A 26,772-nucleotide genomic window follows, 5' to 3' on the forward strand; every position below is an offset into this window, starting at 1 on the left:
ATTTCTTTTAATTCTAAACCAATTATTAAATATTCCTTAACAAAATTTTATAACAAAGCAAGAAAACAGCAAGAATGGAAAGGCAAAAAAGGCAAATAAATATTGAAATATGTTTGACGAAAGTCGATTTCATCTTCCGTTTCACAGAAAAAAACGCAAAGTTAGAAAAATCTTATCCCTGCTCATCAGTCAATTATTACAGATTTCTGATGTTTCAATTTTTACTGATGGATAGTTATAACTGAATTGAAACCAATCATTTGATTTTTGTAGCTGTATTTGATAATTTCTGTCATTGAAACAAAATTGTCTAATTAGAATCAAGAAATTTCCGATAGGAATTAAGAATTTGAGGTTAGAAGTACATCATTCAAACTGATAGGTGACAATTCAGAGTAAATTATGGCTGAAACACAAACACGCTTCAGCTTCGGCTTCGCCTGACGTTTACGAGTTCAGCCATAGGAATTCAATGCATGCTATCACAATGGAGCTTCGACCTCACGTTTCGTTTGACAATCGTAAGGAAAAGAACGCAATGTAACGTAATGTGACTCCAAACGGAAGCTCTAGTTCAATTATCTGAACATTTGCTTTGTCTGACAGCTCATCAGATGTAAAAAAATGTCAACAAACAAAATATTTGCTCTTTGGAGGGATGAAATAATAGAAATGTCATTCAAAGCAACCTCGAAGCAGGCCTAACGTAACGCAGACGAAGCCGAAGCTGAAGCGTGTATGTGTTTCAGCCATTACACGCTTTGAGTGGAACGATTATGTTTAGAAATTTGAAATTAACAATCATCTGTTTATTTTAACTGAAAAAAAGTTCAGGGTAATCAAAGTTTTTTAATAGTAAACAAAATTCTACATTTCATTAGCTAAATTTTAATAACAAACTTACAATAGTTAACTTCACAAATTTTGAAGCAAAATTATCAATGACGAAATTTTTTTTTCTTTATCACCAGTCAGTTTACCTTTCAATGATGAACTATAACCTCCAAGAAATTTTCAATAAAACCTAGAACCAAACTGTTAAAAAAATTCTAAGGATTGATTTGGTATTCAAGCGCAATTCGTATTTAAGTTCAAACTTTTTTTTTATTTGTTTCCTTGACTGACTGAACACGCCCAAAACTATTTGTTTAATGGATAGTGAAGAACACTAAGATTTAGGGTAGATGCAAGGTTGAGTTTATGTAAAGTTTCTTTTGTATTTGAATACTAGATAACATTTTCCCGATTCATAAGAAAGGGAGTTTGGTCGAGCTGCAGAATGTGACATATTCTTACGTTTACAATACTTCAATACAATATTCACGCTTACTTTCTTACCTTAGGTGCCGCTACAGTCATGTGTGAACTAGAGCCTCACCCAACAAACTTTTCCATATAACTCGGTCCCTAGTCTCCAGTTTCGCAGTCCAAGGTGGGTGAGGTTACTTTCCACTTCCTCTACTGCGCTGTCATGTGGGTTTGGATTCGAAGACTTTTCGGGCCGGAGCATTGGTTTCCATGCGTTCTACGTGACCCAGCCGTCAAAGTCATTGGACTTTTAACCTTCAGCTCCGTAGCCTTAGCCAGCTACGGAGCTGTACAGCCCGTACAACTCGTCCTCTTTCTTCTCCTCCACTCCCCTTCCATGTATACGGGACCGTAGATCACATGAAGAACTTTTCTCTCAAAACGACCAAAGGTGCTTTCATCCACTTTTGTCGGAGTCCTTGCTTCTGCACCGTATAGCAAAGGGTCTTATATAGCGACACTTTGGTTCTTCGAGAGGGAGCTTTGCCACTCAATTGCTTTCTTAGCTTTGTCTACTATCAATGAACAAATGATCAACTTTTTTAACTAATTAACTGCCCAAGATGGAATTTCCATTATTAGCGTCTCTAAAGCAATACCTTAAAACAAAATTCTGCTTTTTTTCATTAAAAAATCTAATAAACTTATCATAGCTTATAGCTGCTTAACGTAGTTACACAAATAATCCCGTTCGAGTTGTAAATTTGCAACCATTTCTAGCATCCTTTGATGACACTGATTTTGAAGGTCATGTAATTTTTTCAATTGTTTAGCCATTCCTGGAAACTTTTAAATAAGTCGATTATTTTTATTTTTCCCTTTCTCAACCATAATCAAAGGGTGTGTTCAAAAAAATGATATCTCAGAAGTGAATAAAACAAAGTAATGACTTTTAACTGAAAAACTACAAATCCACAAAACGTAATGTAGCTTTAAGCCTAAGTCGTTGGTGCTTACAATTCAAAAAGGCACACGAAAGTTTTCTTATACTTCTTAAATTTATTTGTTTTTATTGTATAAATTTAATTCCAGAAGGGAAACACTGATGCTAAACACAGAATCTGAAATAAAACAAATAAAATAATAATGACTATACAGTTGTCAGCTGTCAAAATCGCGACGAAATAAAAAATGGATATATTCGGGCGTTAAGCTCGAGCTTAATTTAAATTTAGCACAAACTTTAAGGCAACATTTCATATTGCCCCATAAGGGGCCAGTTATAGCTATCATTGAAATCGATGCGGACAAATGTTTGCATCGATATTTGACGGTGTTTCCCTTTGATTGGAAATAAAAATTATAACATTCTTTTTTGAGGAAAAAAAAGTGTATTTTTCTATTTCCCGGACGGAAATTAAATTTCCTGAACAGCTATACTTTTAAGTTCAAAGTTAAAACGAATCATTCCACTGATTTATGTTCCAATTTTACACAATTCCAATGACAGATTCAAGTCAGTAAAAGTTTTCAGTGGATTTCAATCAGGAAATTGTTTTCAACGACAGAAATTTCGAATGAAATATAAACGACCTGTCAAAAAAATTCCAATGTTTGTTTTCAACGATGAAAACCAATGATAGCTTTAACTGGCGCCTAAGTGACCACTGTTTCTATTTTATGCGTCAGAGTCGACCCGTTAAGCTATAAACCGAACGCAATTTATAATTAATTTTGAAGTTAATTCAAATTCAATCAGCTGTTCTGTCAGAAAAACTCATATACCAGACATTTTTTGGATTTCTTTTTTGAAATACCGCTGTTTTCAATCAACTGTTCTTTTACACGTCAAACACTAACAAAAAGATATCCTATAATATCTGTATATTAAACGCTATTCTTTAATCACAAAAAGAAGGGTATCAAAAGAATTTGTAGTTAAATTTAAATTGTTTCTTTTGTTAATTTGTTCAGAAGAATAGTTTTTAAAAAAAACATATTAATTGAATAAAAATTACATGAATATTGTTTGCAGTTTTAAGATTTGAAAATTAGATTAAAATTTAAAAATTTCATTGAAGTCCTCCAAAAAATCAAAAAAAAGAAAGTGAGGCAAGTTTCTTGTATCTTATTAGCCAGCTGTTAAAAATTTGCCTTCCAACTAAGGCAACTTTATCTCCCTACCTATGAAGTTAATTTTACTTCTGTCAAAATGACAGTTGATAATTTTTTTTTCATTCAAATGAAAGATGAAATTTATTATTATATGATTTATTTATTTTCTGCCCAATTTTATTTATTGTTTTCTATAAAAGGGTTCCTTGATAATTTGTAGAGAAATAAGTAATATTTCTTTCTTTCTTTGTCTGAGGAGTGTTTTGTAGGCAATAATGTTTTTGTTTTTTTATACTATGAGCTTAAAGTAGAGGTTTGTGAAGTAAAGTTTTAAATTAGAAATTCAGAACACTCAAAAAACTAGCTATTTGTCTAAGTCAAAATTTATCTTCAACGAATGACGTTGACTGCAAATAAAGTCCCTTATGTTGTATAAACATGTCCATTGTTTTTCAGCATTGAAACAAATCATTGGAATTTTTTGACAGGATGGTTTTAAGCTTTCATTTCTGTCATTACACAAATTTCCTAATTAGAATAAAGCATTTGAGCTTAGAGTTGGCCATTTAAAGTGAAACTGACTGGTGAGAAATTAAAAGAAAATGCATCATTGAAAAATTAAAAATGAACTAAATATTCCACTTATTTTTGTAAAAATCTCCCACTCATGAGTCTTTAATCGACACCAAACATAACAAATTTGACTCTATTACTCGCTTTGATCTAAATATTTTCGGTTTGAAAACTCGAAACAAAATTCATAACCAACAATGAAAACAAATGTTAAATATAACTGGCCTCTAACCTCAAATGCTTCATTCTAATCAGGAAATATTTATCCAATGACAGCAATTTGAAAAAAAAAACCGGAAAATCAATAAATTCCAATGCAATCTTCAACAAAAAAATCAAGTATGGCATCATTTAAACAAAAACAGAAAAAAGAAATATCCAAATAAATGAAAATTAAACTTTGAAAACCAATTTAAAATAGAAACAAATGTTTACTCGCCTTAAAATTGTTATAAATATTATTAATTTGCACATATCATTCATATACCAAAATAAAGTAAAGCATTTTCTATTTTCGTAAAACAAAGCAACCAACGAAATTAATTCCTACGTTTTCCACTCAATTGTCAAAAGTATTCTCGTGGTTCCTAAATGGCAACACTTTTCGTTTGCAATTTTTGAGTACCAGCGCCGAGCCGGCACAAACAAAAACAACTGTCAGCTGTCAACTCTCTCAACTTGTTATAAAAGTTTACCGTTTGTTTTGCTTGATTTCATTTGATGAAAGAATAAAAGTGCAGTTTTAATTGAGGTTTATTTCATATTTCGTCGTGTGTAAAAAAACATAGTTGCAAATTATTCTGATATACAAACAAAACGTTAATAATTCTTTGAATGTCATTTATATAAATCATTTCAATTCGAGCGAACCTAAATTATATTTGCAAATAACCGCACATGTGTAGAAAAAGAATTCGAAAATGATACAAACAAATAACAATAATCAAGCAAAATTGTTTGATAAGAAGTTTGTTGCTTTGACTTTGCGCGACGTTAGGCGGTGTGAAAAGTGCAAGCGTGGATATGACACAAAATATAGAGTTTCCCAAGGTAAATTAGTTTAAGTTGTTTTTATTTGTTTGTCCAATAAAATATCCAACTGGAGTAATACGCAAAAAACAGTACACAATGACGTCTAGTCAGACCACTGACGAACGCTGCTGTCGCCGAAGCCCACTTCTCTCAGAAGTAGAATCTGAAGCGCATGTCTCATTTCTATTTGATAGCATGGGACAGAATCATCAATGCATTTTTGTTGTTATTGTTTATTTTGTTGGCAGCCAAAACACCGGTACAACATGGCCAATTTTAATATCCACATGTTGCTGATGTTCTAAGAACATGGCCCAAGACTCAAATTTATAATTTGCTGTTAAATAAATATAAACAATAAACAAATAAAGACAAATTGATATAATAACTTCCGGTGCATGGGTAATTAATTTAAGACGTAGCGATGAAAGCAATGGGAATAAACTTCGAAACCTGTAAGAGCTTAAAAAAGAGAAGCTATGAGTAAAAGATTTGAGGAGTTATCATATAGAAAAAACCAAAGATTGATAATCAGGCAAAGTAATTAGTTTTGAAATTGAATAATAAAATTACATGGATCAAATACTCAATCAGATAGATAGATAAAAAATTGTATTTTTTGAATATTAACAATTTCATGGTTTTCGTAATAAATGACAATAACATATTATGTTGATTGTCAGGTTAAATTATTTACGTAAGTAAGTTCAGCGTTGGATTGGTGTATTTTTTAAGAATATTCATTAATTATTAGTTTTCTATACCTTAGAGCGTTTTTTAAATAATTGTAAAGTTGTAAATAGTTTTGGCCATTCAGGATTTCTAGAGCTCTATTAGTGTGTTCCGGCGGTCACAACTTTTGACTCCTGAGAGGCCATGTGATCCGCCAGGGGTCACAAGCTATACATTTTTAAATATTTATTTCTGAAGTGGCCTGTTGAAGAAACACTTACTTTTCAATGTTGGCACCTAGATAAAGGTCTAAACTATAAAACAAAAAAATCCCATGTTAATCCATCCAATAATAGTTCACTTTATTGACAAAACATTTGTATGAAAGTTTATGTAAGTATTGTTCACTTTATTGACATAAAAAAAATTCAAAAATAGATATAATTTTTTTACTTTTGATGCTTATTGAAACACTCCAAACATAGAAAAGGATTTCCTTCACATGTGGCACAAAAGGTGGTTACCTTCTTTACCTTTTTTACTGCAGCTTCTCGACGCTCATTTTTACTCATCGCATCATAACAATCTCTGTATCTTTTTCTATTTTTTCTGTTTCTTGAGTCCTTATTTTCAGTTTCTTTCATTTGATGTTTGACATTAGATGTTTGTGCATGATGTTCTCTAAATTCCAAAATTGTGCACTTTTTGTTGTGTTTTTTTGTAAAGAACCAAGGCGTTCACTATGGACGTTGATAGAAAAAAATTCAAAGACTATTTTATGGTACCATCAAATCGTTTTCCGTAGTGGCGTAAAGTAGCACGCCATTTGGTCTGAAATATCGATTGTAGTCTACGAACATTCGTAACTTTTTTATTTCCTGACCATCTCTATTTCTCTTTCCTGTCCCTACTTCCTCCAAGCCATGTTTAGTGGATAGCATGAGAACGTCCCGTTTATCTTTCCACTTTGCAACTACAATGCCCGAGTCTTCCATGCCTTTTACTTCATGTTTTTTTAGCTTAGTATTAGTGACCTCTTTTGGATTTCCTGTCCTATTACTCCGAAGGGTATCAAAAAGATGAGTTTGTCGATCAAGGAGCTGTTTGGCTAAAGACACTGATGTGTAAAAGTTATCGGTTGCAATAGTTCTTCCTTGATCTAAATATTTTTCGGCCAGATCTAAAACAATTTGCGTCGAGTGTGAGGTTGTTGGGGTTGGTCTACCTCTTTGGATATTGCTTTCTGTTTTTCCTACATATATTAAGCTGTTGTAGGTGTAACCGTATGGATCACAAAGCTTGTAAGCTTTCACACCATATTTGTGTGATTTTCCGGGGTTATACTGGAGAAATTGGAGTCTACCACGCCATGGAATCCTAGATTCGCCAACAGCCAAGATTTCGTTCGAAGTTCTCGCGTTTACAAAGTTCCCTTCCAGAAGCTCAAGGGGTGTACTCACCTTTCCTAATCGGTTACCTCTAAAAGCCGAGTTGTCTGCAAAGTGGATGAACTTTAAAATCAGCTGAAATTTGTTGGGTTGAAAAAGTTGCCAGTGTTCCAATAGTGAGCAATCGAGGGATATTTTACAATTCCCATATACATAACAAGTCCCAAAAATTGTTTGATCTCCGGTATGTTCGTATCTTCCCACCGCTTTGAGCGAGAGTTACGTGTTATAGTGTTATTTTGCAAGAATTTGTTGGCATTTTTATTGGTCTCGATAATGATAAGTTGAAAAATGTCTTTAGTAACCATAAGATTATAAACATCAATTGGCCGCATTGCTGATGTCACTGGCGGAATATCATTTGCTCTTGCTGTGTTTTGTTCAAAAACAAAAGCTTTTTAAAGACTGGCAAGTAACTGTTGTCCATGTGTCTGTTCTCTTAGATGTCCCAGGTATTTGTTCAGGAGGCTCAATTTCTTCGTTTTCTTCTTCAGATGATTCAGTAGAATCTGGGAGATCCGAATCACTACTATTTCCATCAGAAGGTATGTACTCATCGGAATCAGAAGTTCCGAAGTCCAATTCATCGTCATCGCAATCTTCACCACGATTACGATTTCCGTAAAATACATTACTACTTATAGGAAAATTATTAGCTGCCATCTGGAAACGTTTATTTCAACTGATTCTTGTAAACGATAAAGCGAGATGTTTACAAGAAAAGCACATAACTAAGAAAATAACCGTGACCGCCGGCAGGTCACATGGCACCTCATATATTTCAATTACGACAGATGCCCTGTGACCCGCCGCTAGTCACACTTAAAAAAAAGTTAATAGCTTGACAAAACACAAAACAAAAAACACAGCACAGTTAATATATACTTAACGAACACTTTTGTACAAAAACACACTTATGGCACACAGAGTAGAAAATTTTTTTCCTGTGGGGGCAGCGAACGTGTTAAAGAGTTCTGACCATTTGTCAGCCGAGATATCCATAAGTCTTCTTGGCAGTCTGTTTGCAGGTAGCGTGCTTACCCTTTGGATGTATTTAAAGTAGAGTTTTAGTGTCGTAATATATGGTTTTCTTAGACCAGTTTCAATATTGGGAACACAGTTATTAGGAAGGGAGAAGCATCTTTTAATGAAAAACCTTTGCAACTTTTCAACTTCGTCATTCTCCGAATATCCCCAAACTTGGGCACAGTAATTCATTATAAACTTTGAAGCAGCTTCGTATATTTTTTTTTATTTTATTTTTTTATAATAAGTGCACACTCAAAGGGATAACTACCCTTATTATGTAGACACAGTGTGAGCACTAGGAAGGGGAGAGAGGGGTTGAAAGGAGGTGTCGGTGCACATTGGTTTTGAATTCCTGAATATTGCAATAGCTGGGGAGGACAGAGTGTGGCAAGGCATTCCACATTCGCATAGTACGGCTGAAGAACGAATCTCTGTACTTGACAGTACGACCGAAGTTGGGCTCGAGGGTATATTGTTGAGCATTCCTAGAAGCGCGAGTATTACGGTTGAACTGTTTAAGGGGAGGAATGCAGCTGGCTATTTCTCTAGAGCATAAACCATTAAAATAACGGTAAAAGAGGGTGAGAAGAGAAACATTTCGACGATGTTCAAGTGACGTAAATGATCTTATGATGGTAGTATCACCAATCAATCTAAATGCTATACGTTCAATACTATCCAATAGGCTTAAGTAAGTTGCGGGAGCACCAGCCCAGATATGGGAGTACTCCCGCAACTCTGTCCTCCCCAGCAATAGCTGGGGAGGACAGAGTGTGGCAAGGCATTCCACATTCGCATAGTACGGCTGAAGAACGAATCTCTGTACTTGACAGTACGACCGAAGTTGGGCTCGAGGGTATATTGTTGAGCATTCCTAGAAGCGCGAGTATTACGGTTGAACTGTTTAAGGGGAGGAATGCAGCTGGCTATTTCTCTAGAGCATAAACCATTAAAATAACGTTAAAAGAGGGTGAGAAGAGAAACATTTCGACGATGTTCAAGTGACGTAAATGATCTTATGATGGTAGTATCACCAATCAATCTAAATGCTATACGTTCAATACTATCCAATAGGCTTAAGTAAGATGCAGGAGCACCAGCCCAGATATGGGAGTTATACTCAAGATTTGGACGTATATAAGTCTTGTAAATAACAGCCAGATCAGAAGGGGAGAAAAACTTCCTGCATCGCCTTAGAAAACCCAAACATCTTGCGACATTTTTGGCGACATCGTGTATGTGATCGTTCCACAAAAGGTGGTTGGTGATACACATACCGAAAATATCGAGATGTTCAGTTTCCTCGATGCAAGTGCCATTTATGTATAATGGCAAGGGGTCTACTTCGCTTTAACGATTAAAGACAGCATTGCGTTTTCGAAGCATTAAATCCCACGCGGTTTCTTATTCCCCATTGAACAATGCTGTTTAGATCGGAATTTAAGGAGCTTATCATATTTTGCCGTTGCAGTTCCACATCCGAAGAAGAGGGGTGTGAATCTGTAAACGAATATGAAAAGCTAAGAGTACTATCGCCACCGAAACAGTGTATTGGATTAGAAGTTGCAGACATGAGACCATTAATAAAAATGAGAAAGAGTGTTGGAGATAGAACAGAGCCCTGGGGCACACCAGCATTTATTTTGTGGTTTTCAGACTTGAATCCATCCAATACAACTTGTATTGAACGATCCGAAAGGTAATTACTAATCCAATGAAGGAGGGATTCATGAAAACCGAAAGCACGCATTTTCGATAAGAGAGCCTGATGCCAAACCCTATCAAATGCTTTTCAAATATCAAGTGCAATAATCTTACTTTCTCCAAAACTATGTAAAGATTTGTTCCACTGTTCGGTAAGATAAACCATGAGATTGCCAGTGGACCTATTGCTACGAAAGCCGTATTGTCGGTCATTAAGAAGCTTTCGATCTTCGAGATATTTTTTGAGCTGATAATTAATCAGCGTTTCCATGACCTTGGAAAGTAGGGACGTAAGTGCAATCGGTCGGTAATTAGAGGGTGAGGAAAATTCGCTTTCCTTGGGAATAGGCTGGACAAATGCAGTTTTCCATCCGCTCGGAACGAGATATGAGGAGTAGGACAGATGAAAAAGCTTACGCAGTGGTTTTGCCAGCGATGAAGAACACCTCTTCAGAACAATAGCGGGGATACCATCTGGACCAGCAGATTTATGTATGTTAAGATCTTTTAGGACTCTCGCTACAGTACGAGTGCGAAAAAAGATTTGAACCATAGAATCATTAACTCGCTCAAGTACAGGCGGAGTCATAACACTCACTGGCAGCGTTGAATTGGCGGCGAACTGCCTAGGAGAGATTTGCTTTCTCTAAAGAGCTAACAAATGGAGTGTCATTCACAACGAGCGTTGGAACCGAGGAAGAGGAAGAATTCCTCATATTTTTTACAAATGACCAAAAATTTGTACTGCCTTTTGGACATTGCAGTATTTTTTGCCGTAATTTTTGGTCATGTAAAAATTTGGTCCGTCGAATATGGGCGTTGCAGGCCTTCCTGGCTTGCTTGAACTTATTCCGGTTTTCCTCAGTTGGATTGGTTTTAAAACAACGGAAACTTACCTTCTTTACCCTAATAACCTCTTGACAGCTCGCATTAAACCATGCGTTTTCCTTAGGTCTGACGCTTTTAACCCTATTCGGGATAAAAGTTCTCATTCCCAGGAGAATCAAACTTGTGATCATATCAGCGCTGGCGTCAACGTCACTATCGAGGAAACATAGTGATCAGTAAAAGATCCTAAAATAATTATTGGGAGTTTTTACACGAGAAATTTGCTGATATGACACAATGGTCCGATGAGCCTAGAGGAGATAGAACACTAATAGTGTACTTACCAGGGTCAGAAGTAAGAAACAAGTCAAGAGTGTTTTCTGCTCGACCTACCACGTCCGATATTCGAGTGGGCTCGTTGACCAGCTGATTTAGGTGGTTTAACTGAGCGAAGATCTCAGCACACACTCCTTCTGATGTTGACTGGCCCGAATGTTGAAGCCATGAAGAATTGTGTACATTGAAATCGCCCGTAACAACGATTTCAGTGCGAGGATAGGACGAAAAATTCTTTGGATGGAATCAGACAAAGCACCAAATTCACGAGAAATTGACACTCTGTCTAGATTGGGGCTTCTATAAAGGAAGCAATAATTTATATAAATGTTTTATGTTCTTATTTCTGATAAAGTTTGACCAAGTTGCATTAATTGAATTCTTGGACATTACTAGCCTTTTCGTAAGATGATTCGTCCACGACATATTGTATGTGAGATTTACTCCTAGGCACTTGAAATTGTTAGATATTTTGATTTCGGTGTCGTTGTACTTCCATTTTTCTTCAGCTGCTCGACTTCCACCATTTTGAAAAATAACTATTTCTGATTTTGTTAGGTTCACATGCAGTTGCCATTTGGAACATTATCAGTCCGTTCATCCGAGGCTTTACTTGTGTTTTCATCACATTTTAAAATTTCCTTTCATGGCCGGCTCGTTAGAGCTGGTTCTTCACAGCGATATCTGGTCTTTTGCTCCTACATCCTAAGAAGGTAACTCAGGTGACAACGTTCGTCGTTAGTTCACCTTTCGGCTATCCAGCGGGCACCCCTAGGAGGTGACGATACGATTTTGCACCACCTTAATTTATTTTAAATTCGACATAACGAAATATGCTTCGTCTTCATTCTTTTTAACACATTAAAAACTACTTACTTACTTAAGGTGGCGCTACAGTCTGGGCGGACATGGGCCTCAACCAACATGCGAAGTCCTTCCGGGCTAGAGCGTCGATGTCCATTCGCTCTACATGACCCAACCATCTAAGTTCTTGGACTTTAATTCTGTTAACTAGGTCATATCTTCTCCTCATTCTCCATATGCAGACGGGACCAAAAATCACCCGAAGCATTTTTCTCTCGAAGCATCCAAAGACGCTCTCATCTTTCTTTGACAGGGTCCAGGCCTCAGCGCCCTAAATGAGAACCGGGATAATGTTTATGATATAGATGGTGATTTTAGATGCTCGAGAGAAGACTTTACTTCTCAATTGCCTTCTAAGTCCAAAGAAACAGCGATTTGCAAGAGTTATTCTTCGTTTGATTTCAGCGCTGGCGTTGTGTCTGTGTTAATGGCGCTGGTAGTCAAAGTCCTTAACTACCTTAAAGTTATGGTGACGTTTTGTCCAAGACATCGTTGTTTAGTGTCCTTTTTTAATGATAGCATATACTTGGTCTAACTGACCACTAAACCCGTCTTCTTCGCTTCCGTCGTAATGATCAAAAACGTTCAACTGACATCACGCTTTGATCTTCCAATTATGTCAATATCATCTGCGTATCCGAGTAATTGGATGGACCTTTGGAAGATTGTGCCTCTAGTGTTGACGGTTGAGTTTTGCACAATTATTTCCAGAACGATATTGAAGAAGTCGCATGACAGTGCATCGCCTTGTCTAAAACCTTTTTTGACATCAAATGAATCGGTAAGATCTTTTCCGACTTTGATAGAGCAGCGTGCATTCTCCATCGGCATTCTGCACAAACGGATAAGTTTGACAGGGATGCCAAAACTAGACATTGCTCTGTAGATAAAGAGATGGTGGGTACCGATTTGAAGTTCCTGGATTTTTTCCAAGATCTGCCGTAGTGTGAATATTTGGTCGATAGTGGACTTTCCTGGTCTGAAGCCACACTGATAAGGACCAATCAGGTTGTTGACGAACGACTTCAGACGTTCACATAATACGGTTATTTTTGCGGAGGACAGTCATTCTAAAAAAAAACTAATAATAATAAATTACATTTTTTTTCAGATAACAAACCAAACAGCAGTCGCCCGGTTCTCCTAAATTGCGGTCATAATATTTGTGAAAATTGCATCTACCAAAATCGCAATCACCTCGAATGTGCTGTTTGCCAAGTACCCATCGAATTCGAACACACACGATGGTTGAAAAAAAGTTACGATCTAAATTTTTGCCTTCTCGGTCAGTTGGCAAATTCAATATCATTCCTAGGATCAGAACCTGTTGGTGGTGGGGGTGCTGCTACAATGACTACCGGTATGCTGGCTGCAGAATCTTTCATTCAAAAATGCAGTGAATGTGAACAGGCTCCAGCCATAGGAATTTGTATGAATTGCAGAGCCGATTTCTGCAAACGTTGCTTTACTTCTGTTCATCAAAATAGTAAAGTCCTCAAAAAACATAAACTCTCAGAGTTTGAAATGCAAAGACTTCAACTCCGTTTGCCAAAGGAGAAGTTTTGTAAAACACACAAAAGAATGTGTGATAAATTTTGTGTAAATTGTCAGAAAATCTATTGCATCAATTGCATTCGATTAACTCACAATGCGCATCATGTAAATGCCTTAAGTATTGAAGTAAGTTTTGAAGAGGGAAGTTTTTGAAAATAAAACAAATATCTAAAATTGTTTTTCTTTTTAGAATGCAAAAAACAACGATAAAATTATCAGCTTTTTGGAAACGATGAAGCAGACACGAGAAAATATTAGAAAAGCACAAAAGGTAAGCGCGCCCTTAAAATCTATTTCAATTCCTTAAATTCCAAAAACCAATTAAAACATCTTTATAAACTTAAATGAATGTATTTTAACAATAATTACAAAACAAAATACAATAAATAGTGTTACACTTCTCAACTTACTGTAAGATCTTTCTCATATTGAATCAATAATTCTAATAACTAAATGGTACATAAAATATTTATCACACTCACGCGGCGCACACTTTTGAGAATCAGTTAGCAATAAAAACATAAAAAAGACAATAAACATCAACTAAGTATCAACAACAGGACTATAACTACTTTCTGGTATCAGATGTCCAGATGTTCCATCCGACTTAATTTCAATTACTTCAACTTTCTCTACGCTAACCTTATCGCCCATCATCGTCGGAGGATCATTACTAACCGATGACGACGACGGTGACTCCCCATTACCCATTCCAAATGGCAATTCTGTTGTCGACACAACAATCGGTTGTTGACTTAATGGCAATTCTTTAGTTGTTTGTTCTATCGCAGAACTTTCTTCTCCCTGAGCCCGACTAGCAATTCGTCCTGTTTCTTCGTCTATTAGAAGATTTTTTTCCGAACTTTGTTCGCCCACAGTTGATAAAATTTCCCCAATAAGTCCGTCACTTTGGTCGGGTTTCTTTTTGGGGGTGTTTCCATGCTCGATTGGACCTTGTGTTACATCATCGACTATACTGTCCTCTGTGTCGTTGTTTTCGTTGTCATTCTCGTTGTTATCATCGTTGCCACCACGACCCTTGAGTTTTTCGCGATTCATTTTGTCTTCCATCTCCTTGAACTTCAGAGCCAAATACCTGGAAAACAATAAAGTTCAAAAGCCATTAAACACTACTGTTAAATTAATGAGGAGAGTATGTGCTGAGAGTCTTCTTTAAAAAGCAACCCAGAGTCTAAAAGAGAGAGTAATTTATCATCAATAAAAACATACTTATCAACAAGAGGCCCACTATAGTCCTCGGGAAACTTGGGTGTAAATGGAAGGATGTACTTGTATAGCCGTTCATTTAGCACATATAGCTGTGGAGTTGTTGCACATTTAACATTGAACCACCAGTCGCAAGTTAAAGCAATCTAAAAAAAGAGTAAAAAGAAAAAAAGGATATGAGTGAGGCGTGAAGTAGAAGAGCGATGACAAAGTTTGTAGTAATTTTCTGTTTTTTTTTTTTTTTTTTTTGGTTGAAAAGGAAATTAATTCTACTTTCTGCTCCTACGACACAAGTAAAGTTCATTTTTAGAACGTAACGATTTTCCAATTAAGCTCTAAATGAAGCAAAAAGGTTACTTAATTTTAAATCTTTGTTAATTAGCCAGGTGTGTTGTTTATACCAAACCTTGCTCTTTTCTGAAGGATAGGGAAGACGACGCACACAGCAATCCTCTTGGGTTTTTAAATTATTATGTCTCACATGTATGTTTTTTGTGTATTTTCAACTTAAATGACTTAAATTACTTAATTGTGTTAATAAAGAACATTTTATCTTGAGGGTAGATTTTTCTATGTTGACAAGTGAGTTACCAGGGCGAAGGAAATAATTGCATTTTCATTATAAATGTGCATTCATAACGAAGGATTTAAGTTTGTTACTTTAATTTTGTGCAGGCATTATACATTATTTGATGTTAAACAGGATGGGTGACTGAGACTGTGTAGAAATTTCGGTACTGTTTTCTAGGAGTCAAGGCAAATCCTGTAGATTTACATAAAATCTTACATAATAGGAACTAATGAGCTATGAATGTGCATTCATTTCAAATATTTGTAACACTAAGCCTGTAAAATAATGATGTTTGTAGTGCTCGTTACATGAAATATGTAACTGGAATTTGAACCAATTAAGGCAAGGATCTTGCTCCTGGCAATCAAATTGCACCATGGTTTTTGATCACTCTATGACATCAGGTTTTATAGCTTCTACGTTTTTAAATTCTATAAAGCTTTTAAGGGCTATTAAAATTTATGAAGAAGGTTTTAGTTTCTATAAAATTCCCTATTGTTTTCCAAATATGTATATTCAATATTCAGCAGAGTTGTTGAAACTTATGTAAGTTTTTTGGAGATTGTAGTCTTTTGCAATTCAAAATAACTTTGACTTTTAAAATAAAAGTTAAGTCTTGATTTGAAGTCAACTAACTTAAAGTCAATTAGACTGTAGTCTCTTTGACTTTATACAGTCCTTAAAATCATTTAAAAGTCAATTTTAAATGCAAGTCAATTTTGAAAGTAAGTAGTGATTTAGACGCACTCTTTTGACTTAAATAATTTTACTCTATATTTTATAAAACTATTTATTTGTTGTATTTTGAGAAAGAATAAGAAAGTCATGACATTCGTTTGATTATTTTTATTTTTAATATTTGTATGAAAACTGACTAAAAACTATTTATTTAACGAAATAAGTTTACCGAAACAAAAAAAGTTAAAAAAACTTGCTCTTATAAACGGTGATTTTTTAAGAGCTTGAGAACTTTTTTTTAAAAAAAAACGCATAAAATTTGCAAAATCTCATCGATTCTTTATTTGAAACGTTAGATTGGTCCATGATATTTACTTTTTGAAGATAATTTCATTTAAATGTTGACCGTGGCTGCGTCTTAGGTGGTCCATTCGGAAAGTCCAATTTTGGGTAACTTTTTCGAGCATTTCGGCCGGAATAGCCCGAATTTCTTCGGAAATTTTGTCTTCCAAAGCTGGAATAGTTGCTGGCTTATTTGTGTAGACTTTAGACTTGACGTAGCCCCACAAAAAATAGTCTAAAGGCGTCAAATCGCATGATCTTGGTGGCCAACTTACCGGTCCATTCCTTGAGATGAATTGTTCTCCGAAGTTTTCCCTCAAAATGGCCATAGAATCGCGAGCTGTGTGGCATGTAGCGCCATCTTGCTGAAACCACATGTCAACCAAGTTAAGTTCTTCCATTTTTGGCAACAAAAAGTTTGTTAGCATTGAACGATAGCGATCGCCATTCACCGTAACGTTGCGTCCAACAGCATCTTTGAAAAAATACGGTCCAATGATTCCACCAGCGTACAAACCACACCAAACAGTGCATTTTTCGGGATGCATGGGCAGTTCTTGAACGGCTTCTGGTTGCTCTTCACTCCAAATGCTGCAATTTTGCTTATTTACGTAGCCATTCAACCAGAAATGAGCCTCATCGCTGAACAACATTTATCGATAAAAGAGCGGATTTTCTGCCAACTTTTCTAGGGCCCATTCACTGAAAATTCGACGTTGTGGCAGATCGTTCGGCTTCAGTTCTTGCACGAGCTGTATTTTATACGGTTTTACACCAAGATCTTTGCGTAAAATCTTCCATGTGGTCGAATAACACAAACCCAATTGCTGCGAACGGCGACGAATCGACATTTCACGGTCTTCAGCAACACTCTCAGAAACAGACGCAATAATCTCTTCTGTACGCACTGTACGCATTCGTGTGGTTGGTTTAATATCCAATAAAGTAAACTGAGTGCGAAACTTGGTCACAATCGCATTAATTGTTTGCTCACTTGGTCGATTATGTAGACCATAAATCGGACGTAAAGCGCGAAACACATTTCGAACCGAACACTGATTTTGGTAATAAAATTAAATGATTTGCAAGCGTTGCTCGTTAGTAAGTCTATTCATGATGAAATGTCAAAGCATACTGAGCATCTTTCTCTTTGACACCATGTCTGAAATCCCGCGTAATCTGTCAAATACTAATGCATGAAAATCCTAACCTCAAAAAAATCACCCTTTATTTAACAAAATTTAATGAATGCATAATTCAACCTTCCTTTTTGAGATTTAGATAAATCCAGCACTATTAAATTTTATCCGTGGTGATTGGTTATATTTTGTTTTCGTTTTCGGTAATCTTAAAATATTCAGATTACAATGTAATTCGTGATGAGGTTGATTATTTTTTTTACAAATTCCTACATAAAATAGGTTACCCAATGTCAAACTGTTTTTTTTTTGAAAAATTTATCAATAGGTTAGTAAGATTTTACACGAATTACAAAAACAATATCCATAGTATGAGCTACCGATAAAAGTTGAATCTTACTACGGATGTTTTTTTGACATTTATACGAGTCTCGAATGGATCTTATGTGATTTCGTTCTCAAATGTTGGTACGATTGATATTGCATTTGTATCTCGATGGCTGCGTTCGTTGAGTAGTTGTGCATTTGGAATCATGTGTTTTCCATTGCGGAACAAATCTATCTGTTACTTTTGATATGATTTAGTTTTGTTAATGAAAATGGACTAACTGGGATTATGTTTTAAGAGAAAACAATAGAAAAAATAATTAAGTTTTGCTATATTTCCATAAAAGGTATCTCAGAGTAGAATAAATAAATCTTATTGGTGTTTCCACCGCACAAGAAGATTTAAAAATGATTAAGTTTGACAGCACTTTCTAAAATGCAAATGGTGTTTCGATGTTTATTATGAACTGCAAGTGAGATAGTTTGATTCGTGTGAAACAATGAAGAACTGAATAGTTCAGCACCATATAACAATAAGTTACCTACTATATGTGATTTTTTTTTTAATTCGATTAAAACAAAACTATACTTTTTGTACACAAACTTGCAAATAAATAGACCATAATGCATTATCTGTAAAACCAACTGCATCACCCAGGCTTTTCTTCACAAATTTCGACTCGACTCCGAACTCCGACCGGAATCGCATCGAATCAAGCTCATTTCAACTCGATTCAGGCATATAAAGAATTCAGGCGAGCTTCAAGCTTGCTTCAACATCAAATATTAATGTAGTAGTCTACGAACATTCCCCCTTTGAAGCAATTTTTAAAATAACTTTTTTTTATAGAATCTCGATTTCCAGATGTTTTCTTAACATTTCTTCTTGTTCATTGTCTATTTGATTAGTTTTAGTTAGTTTTGTTTGCTAAGTTAATTTAAACTTTTGATTTTCACAAAACTTTCTTCTATTTGTGTTTTTTTTAAATTATTATTCTGATAGATCTTTTTCCAGTTGTACCAATTTTTAAATACAAAAATCTGGCTACTGTCGATGCGTTTTCTTAGGAATTTTCTACTGTACTATTTATAGAATAGAAGTTTTGTTTTTGTAACAAGTCTGTCGTCTTAACAAAGTTATCACATTGAGTTTTTGAAATGCATACATTTAAAAAGTATAAAAATACTGTTTTAAAATTCAAACAGAAAACATTAGTTCGGATTCAAAATCAACACTTAAACTCAAATCGTATTTTAAACCATTAATTTCAATTTTTCAAAAATTCTGTTGCAAATATTGTTGCAACAAAACATGTACATATTTGATATAAAATTGTTATTTCCAAAACCCCAATTATGTTGGGAAATTAGATTTTCTACCAGTTTTCTATGTATTTATGAATAGATGACAGCTCAAAAGCTATTTGTCCATGCTCTTGCCACATTTCTATGCATATAAAATCAGTACTACTACAAACCCTTGAAAAGGGGAAGAGAATTTCAATGTTGATTAGGGAGCATCTTCACTTAAAAGGCTATCGACGCGACGCTCTACCGATTATTTGTAACCACCTCAACTCAAAAAAAGTCATCGTGGAAAGAGTCAAAGGGCTTTTACTCTGGCACGCTAGAAATAAACATGAAATAGTTATTTTTTTGAACGTAAAGATTTTTACAGTAATGGTTTGATTGAAAGTGTCACTTCAAAGTGTCCCATTGCGTCATTATTGGGAACGAATGTGAGAAGTTGTACAATAGAGAAGTGTTTGAGAGTTTCTACAGAATTTTAGAGAACAAAGCCAAGACAACAAAAAAGTTCCTTGAGGTAACATTGTAGCTCTTAGAGAAGATCCTATTCCTTAATATTATTTTTTTTTTGTCAGAATTGGAGAGCGTGCTCGAAATACTTCTCACAGAAATTTTTTAATTCTTAACCAAATCACTGTCAAAAATGTGAACAGAAAAAGTGCGTGTCGCTATAGGTCGATGTCCACAACGTTTAAGGCCTGGCTTAAAAGTTAAGGTCAGGTATTTTGAGTGAAACTACTTTTATGATTAAACTAATATAATGAAAAAATAAATTAAACAACAATACAAAATATTACACAGTTCTTGTCTGTCTGGGAAAAACTTGTAGAAAGATTTTCTTTCTATGCTCCTAATATAATTGTGCGGTGATTTAAATTGCAATTTTTTAGATACTCGTTCGTCAGCTACTATTACTGATCATTTTAAAAGTTTGATTCGGACGTTACGTCGGCAACTCACTTCCAGATGCCCAGATTGTGTCTTTATCGGTTCCCAAAACACGTAATTCAATTGACTCTCATGGCCTTGCATATGATGTTTCAAGTAATAAAATTGACAACTCTGAACAAAGTTCCAACTTTACTTGTTTCACAGATGAATATATCGTCGAGGCAATGCTGTCCATTAAATCAGGCGCGGTAGGCATAGATGGGATCAATCCGAAGTTCTTAAAAAATTGTATTTCCACATACATATTCTAAAGTACATAAATTATTTATTTAATTCTGTATTAACGAGTTATGAGTATCCGATAATATGGAAATATGCTAAGATACTTCCTGTCCCTAAGACTTTAAACTGTGCTAACCCAGAATATAGGCCTATTGCTATCCTGCCATTCCTATCTAAAGTCTTCGAAAAACTACTTTTAAAACAAATGCAAGGACACCTAACATACAATAGCCTGCTAGATACAAATCAATCCGGGTTTCGTCCAAAAAGAAGCTGTAAAACGGCGCTTTTACTTGTTGTTGATGATTGAAACAGAGCGATGGACATGAATCGTGCTACATTCTTAACGTTGCTAGATTTTTCAAAAGCGTTGGACATAGTCGGTCACTTTGTGCTGTGTCAAAAACTTAAGTATAATTTTAAATTCTCTTGTTTTGCGGTGAAACTTCTGCACTCATACTTATTTAATCGACAACAATGCGTTGCTGTAGGAGATCAGACATCTTCATTTCTAACAGTCCCAGCAGGGGTCCCTCAGGGTTCTATTCTTGGACCTCGACTTCTTCCTCGACTGTTTAAATCTTGTAAAGTTCATATGTTTGCTGTCCAATTATAAAGGGTGTCCCGTTTAGTCTTTTGATAGTTATATTTTTATTGACTCGTAAAGTACATAGGATAGCGTTATGTATGGAATAACACATCGGACAAATTGCCTCGACGGCTTTGCATGCACATGCACACTCTTTTGTTGAAATTGTCCATGACCATTCTGCATAAATGTGGCTGAATTTCGTTGATGCAGCTTTGAATTTCCTCCTTTCATGCACGGGTGGTTGTGGGCTTGTTGACATAGACTTGTGATTTCAAATAACCCCATAAAAAGAAGTCTAATGGTGTAAAATCACACGATCTAGGAGGCCAATTTTGATCAGCGAAACGAGAGAGTACACGACCTGGAAATGTCTCATGCAGTAATTGAATTGTTTCACGGGCTGTATGACATGTGGCACCTTCTTGTTGAAACCACATATTGGACACCTCAATATCATCCAATTTTGGCAGAAAGAACTGTGTAATCATGTCGCGATATCGAGCACCAGTAACAGTCACTTCCTGACCAGCATCTTTTCAAAAAAATATGGCCCAATTATGCCTCCAGCCTAAAATCCACACCATACAGTCACGCGTTGTGGATGCATCTGTTTTTCGACAATCACATGTGGGTTCTCCGAACCCCAAATGCGGCAATTTTGGTGATTGACAAAGCCATCAAGATGAAAATGTGCTTCATCGCTTAGGATGATTTTGCTCGAAAAATCAGGGTCCATTTGTTGATGTTCAATAATCCATTCAACGAACTCTCTTCTCTGTTCATGGTCATTAGGCTTCAATTGTTGTGTTAATTGAATTTTGTAAGCATGAAGACACAGATCTTTGGTGAGTATACGCTGTAGAGAGGTTCTTGAAATTTGCAATTCTTGTCCACGACGTCGAATTGAGGTTCCTGGATTGTCAGCAACACTCTCACGCACTGCTTCGACATTCACATTTGAACGGCTTGTTTTTGGACGACCAGTGTGTTTGGCGTCTCTAACGGATCCAGTCTCCATGAATTTTTCAATTAATCTCTTTACAGTTGACGAAGTTAAAATACTATTCCGACCATATTTTGTATGAAATTTTCAAATAATGAAGACACGTTGTTCTATCGTGTAACGCTCCATTTTTAATAACCCTATACTGTTAGCTGTCAAATTGCTTTTTTTTCAGGGTTGCCAACACTTCACTGCACAAATGTCGGCAAATTCAAATCTTGCGTTAATTTTGGGACACCCTTTACTTGGACACTAAAAACTAAAACTTTGTGTATTTACAAACGCGCCTTTGATAGTTCAAGATTTCCACCGGTTCTGCTAGCTGGCTCAGTTATTGAATTTGTAACGTCTGCTAGGTATCTAGGTATTATTTTTAAATAGTTCTTAACATGGAATCACCATGCAGCTACTACAATTGGTAAGTTATATAGTGCTTTGCGTCTACTGTGGACATCCCAAACATTTGTTAATGTCATTAGTAAGATGTTGCTTGTAAAATCTCTTCTATTACCTATTCTGCTGTATGGATGTGAAGTGTGCTGTACCGTTGACTCAAATACAAGGCGAAAATTTAATGTTATATACAACAACTTTGAAAGATACCTGATTATTTGCACAAGCAATTAATTTTTTCAAATTCGCTAAGAACGTGTTGTACTGATCCAGCCAAGATTTGCTTGCCTGCAATCTGAACGTACATTGTTTGCCCATGCCACTCAATTATGGAACTCACTACTTATTACAATTAGAAGAATAATTAACACAAACGCATTCAAATATCGTCTTTTAACGCATCTGACCAATGATGCTTAGGGTTATAATTAATAAAAAAAATAAAAAAAAAACAACACAAAAAAATTAAACTTTAGTTTTACAATTGTATTTTTAGTATCAACTAAGTTTAAAATTCTTGAACACTCTAGCATATTTTATAAAGCCTTTATAAATAATAAGGTTGTTATCTTAATGTGAATTATGAATTAATGAAATAATAAGTAAACACCAAAGAATATATTCTAAACGTTTTGATTCACAAGATTTCGGTGATCAATATTTTTATGACTTCATCGAGAAATACTCCTTTTCTTTCAAAATTACAATTGTTTCATTGCACCTTCTCATACTTCGCGTTACAAACAACCATGGTCCACATCAATATCTTCCAATCACAGCCCTAAAATTTGGATAACGATAGCTCGGTAGTGCAATTCACTAACATTAAGAAGCAAGGTCTAGACACACTGTTAGCTCAATAACCGCAAGTTACACATTAGGGAGAAGGGGCTTGAAAATAATCTTGGTTTTTTTGAGGTTACAGCTGCAATATACTCACCGTTCACATCAATCATTTACTACTAATAAAATCCTAAACTTTCACCCAGATCACTATTCTGCACTGGAAGGTGCTATACGACGCACGACGACTTAAGAGTGCTTAAGCAAATTTTCACAATTTTTTCCATTTTAAGAAATTTCACTGCATTTACTAATCAAATTGAAACTTCTTATTGAAAAATCCTTTATTGTTTCTTGTCAATCTTAATAGTCGTGTTATTTTCTTGAAATTCCAGATCTTTATATTATGTTGCTGTTCTGACTCAGGAGTTGAAAAGAACGACCATATAAGCAACAAAGTAGGTCTGCTGATTGAGCGTTGGAAAAGTTTAGTGTAGAGATTCTGGATTCTAGGATCCTGCTTTAGAAAAGAAAACTTAAAATGTTCAACCAATCATCAATACGACTTCATCTGATTTTATTTCTTTTGATACGAACCGTTACCGCTGAAAGTATTAATTATAGTGCTAGGTAATCAACTTTCTGTGGTAACAGGAATCAAATGAATGGAACAATAATGAAGAATAGATTTGTTGGCCTCTTCTTCTACACCAAAAAAAAAATTACTGTATAAAAGAAAGAAAGTGCGATAAGTCACACTTACGAATGATTGAGATTTGTAAGTCACTAAGACCTGGTTCTTTTCAGGGTGTGACACCACCAACTTTATTTAAAAAGCAACAGAATTTGAGTCTAATAAAGCACAACTTTCATTTTTCGAAAATCGAAAATATTGAATAACAATAAAATCACATGGATAAATTGTCTACTTAAAGGATACACTCATCATAAAATATGATATTAAACCTTATTTCTTTTTTGAATACCATATACATATATACCAGAACATGGTCACTACTCTGGAAAGATGAGATGAGATGCTTTTAGAAACCTCAAAGAAAGTTACACAGCAATAAAAACTTCCTATACAAACTGCATAAACTTGTACATATATTGCTCTCCATAAATTCGATGTAAATCTAAAAGTTCAATATTCCATCCACACACAATTTAGTAGTTCAATAATATCTAAATTTACTCAACACCAGACACAGATAGCCTGCAGAAGTTTTGTTCTACAAGCGTTCTCCATACAAAATATAGGTACACATGGGAAAAGAAGGTACCATACATATAATAATAATTGAATTCATTACACAAGTAATGCATAACTACCTAACTAAGCCCCACCAGACCGACCCCCCTTCGAAAAACTATTTATTCAATATGAACAGAGAAATGTTAACATGTCTCATGGGCTTCAAGACCTAAACCTGAACCTGGACCATGGAGAAGAGTGAAGAACATCCAATGTACTTTACTTTACAAAGTTTACTCCTGAATTCAAAATTCTCCATTATGATGTTGGTCTTGAGGGCAAGCAAACTATCCACTGTACCTATAGTGTACATAAAATTTGTTCAAGGGGAAAAGTCTCAAAACACAATGTTTAAATTAAACTCAAGAAACAGCAGCAGGCAGACAAAATGCATCTTAAGTTTTCAGTTTCTATGTTTTATGTGTACCCACCTGACTAAAGATTGTGCCATTGGGGCACAAGAATGACGCCTTGCCACCATTCAGGTCACAGTAATGCCAAACTTGGCAATTAGTTTCCGGATCACCAAAGAATCCCTTGTACCTTTGCTGTTGGCAGTCGAAAGACGTAACAGGAATTCTATCCAAAGTGGGGTAATCGATTCCTGGTCGTCCTGAATTTGGTCCTGGTTTTGCACCGGGTAGAGCTGAAGTTTGAGTTTGGATTTGAAAAAAAAAATTGAAAATAAGGTTATTAAGAGATTTGACAAGAGTGCTAATAGAATTTACTTGGAGCACTTACATAGGTCCTGTTGAGCTGGTGTACCTTCGTCCTCTTCGTTGTTGTTATAGTCGTAATCTTGTTCGTGGTGCTGAGGTGGGTCATCGACAATGGTTTGGCTGCCCTTAAGATTGTGCAGAATCCTAATTAGTGTTCTTATCGAGTTGTCAATATTGTCGGGGGTGAGTGTTTGTGGCAGGTGATTACTCTCTTGTAACTTTCTTAGAATCTCTGCCAGGGATAGAGTCTTTAAATCGGGCAAAACGTCCTTAGGAGAGGTTGATGGTGGCGGCAATGGGTGGTCGGGAGTAGGGTATTGCTGTGATGGCTTCAACTTGATGGGTTTGACAATGGGTGATACGGTGGGCGAAAGCTGGGTGTGCTTGGGCTTCGACGACACAAAAATCACCTCCGGTCTTGGAGTGGGTGAGATGGCATGTAATCGAAGAGTCGGTTGATTTTTGTACAAGGGACGTGGCGAAGAGACGACGACTTCGACAGGTGGAGGCGCCGGTCTGGAATTGCCAACTAAAATCATCGGAGGTGGTCGAATACCTTGGCGTTGTTGTTGGTGGTCTTTTTCCTGGGATGTCGAGTGCTCTTCAATCTCCTGTTTGGGGTCGTCAATGATGTACTCGATGTATTTGTTCGGATTGCTGTGGAGGAAAAGGACACGATTTGAAATTCAGCATGTAACTGTCCGTCTGACACAAAGTGTGGTACACTCATCACTCACCTTGCGTATTGATGAGATTGCAACTGATGTTGCTGTTGTGGAGGCTGAGATGTAGAGGAGGGCGAGGGAAGTGGGTTGTATCTATGACTATGATGATGGTGGGAATGTTTATTGCTGCTGGGATGTAAAATTTGCTCGGGGTCGGTAAGCACTTCCGAAGGCTGGTAGACGACATGGTTGATGGGACTGTGTTGGGGATACTTTTCATTAAAACGATTCTGATTATGATGATGATGATTCTCCGGATGGACATCGACTGATTGCGTAGTCGATGGATGTTGTGAGGCAGTTGACGATGATGCTGACAAGGACGACGATGACGACAGTGAAGGCGAATGGACAGGATTGGCAGTTGTACCTAAGTCATAGGAATAGAGATGATGATTTTGTTGCTGTTGCTGTTGTTGTTGTTGAATTTGATAGTGATGGGGATGCTGTAAATTCTTCTCGTCCTGATGGTGGTGTTCTTGGAGTTGCTGTTGCTGCTTGTAGCGCAACTGCTGTCGTAAGTAGTTGACATATTTTTGCTGTGGCGTTAGATTGTCGGTATTTGGAAATTGCTGTTGCTGTTCATATTGTTGTTGGTGTTGCTGTTGGACTTGATGTTGGTGCTGCTGCTGATGTAGCTGATGTTGTTGATGCTGATGACGATTCTCTGTTGGCAAATCACTAATAATTCGATAGCTTGGACTGCAATAAAGAAAGATAGGTTGAGATTGAGAGAGAAAGTGCATGAGAAATAATGATTTATTCAAAAATACAAATGGAATGTATTGTGCGTGGGACATTACAATCCCTTGTTACGATTTGAAGTAAAAGCAAAGCAGCAATAGCCTGGCCTGCCCAGGCCATGGAGTGTAGGAAGATTTATTTTTGACGCGACTGAACTACGTTTTTGAATGAAGATTTTCATTTCCACGAATGCAACAAAAAAAAGACAAACGAGGAGATGATGATGTTACAATTAAGTGAAAGCAATAAAATTTGTGTGTTCCACATTTTTGCAGCAGTGATGAGCTTGTGCGTTCTGATTTGAATTTTAATCGATTTAAAAAAGAAGGCGTGGTAAAACATTTTTGATTGAGTTAAGTAAATCAACCACGCGACGAGTTGAATAAT

General features: G+C 35.9%; 2 protein-coding genes across 2 annotated transcripts in view; one reads left to right on the forward strand and one right to left on the reverse strand.

The window, feature by feature from the left end:
* The first annotated feature begins 4,601 nt into the window (after window positions 1-4,601).
* Window positions 4,602-26,772, forward strand: part of LOC129942792 (uncharacterized) — a 324,873-nt gene continuing 302,702 nt past the window's right edge. Inside the window, exons 1-3 of the mRNA XM_056051864.1 lie at window positions 4,602-4,986; window positions 12,961-13,529; window positions 13,594-13,674. Coding sequence (XP_055907839.1) covers window positions 4,857-4,986; window positions 12,961-13,529; window positions 13,594-13,674 — 780 coding nt within the window. The 5' untranslated portion in view covers window positions 4,602-4,856. The remainder of the gene's footprint in view (window positions 4,987-12,960; window positions 13,530-13,593; window positions 13,675-26,772) is intronic.
* Window positions 13,742-26,772, reverse strand: part of LOC129942794 (signal element on autosome protein 2) — a 142,545-nt gene continuing 129,514 nt past the window's right edge. Inside the window, exons 5-9 of the mRNA XM_056051865.1 lie at window positions 25,654-26,343; window positions 24,939-25,573; window positions 24,629-24,843; window positions 14,634-14,776; window positions 13,742-14,499 (exon numbers count right to left, since the gene is read on the reverse strand). Coding sequence (XP_055907840.1) covers window positions 13,947-14,499; window positions 14,634-14,776; window positions 24,629-24,843; window positions 24,939-25,573; window positions 25,654-26,343 — 2,236 coding nt within the window. The 3' untranslated portion in view covers window positions 13,742-13,946. The remainder of the gene's footprint in view (window positions 14,500-14,633; window positions 14,777-24,628; window positions 24,844-24,938; window positions 25,574-25,653; window positions 26,344-26,772) is intronic.

This window comes from Eupeodes corollae, chromosome 1 (genome assembly GCF_945859685.1).
Source record: "Eupeodes corollae chromosome 1, idEupCoro1.1, whole genome shotgun sequence".
NCBI classification, from domain to species: domain Eukaryota; kingdom Metazoa; phylum Arthropoda; class Insecta; order Diptera; family Syrphidae; genus Eupeodes; species Eupeodes corollae.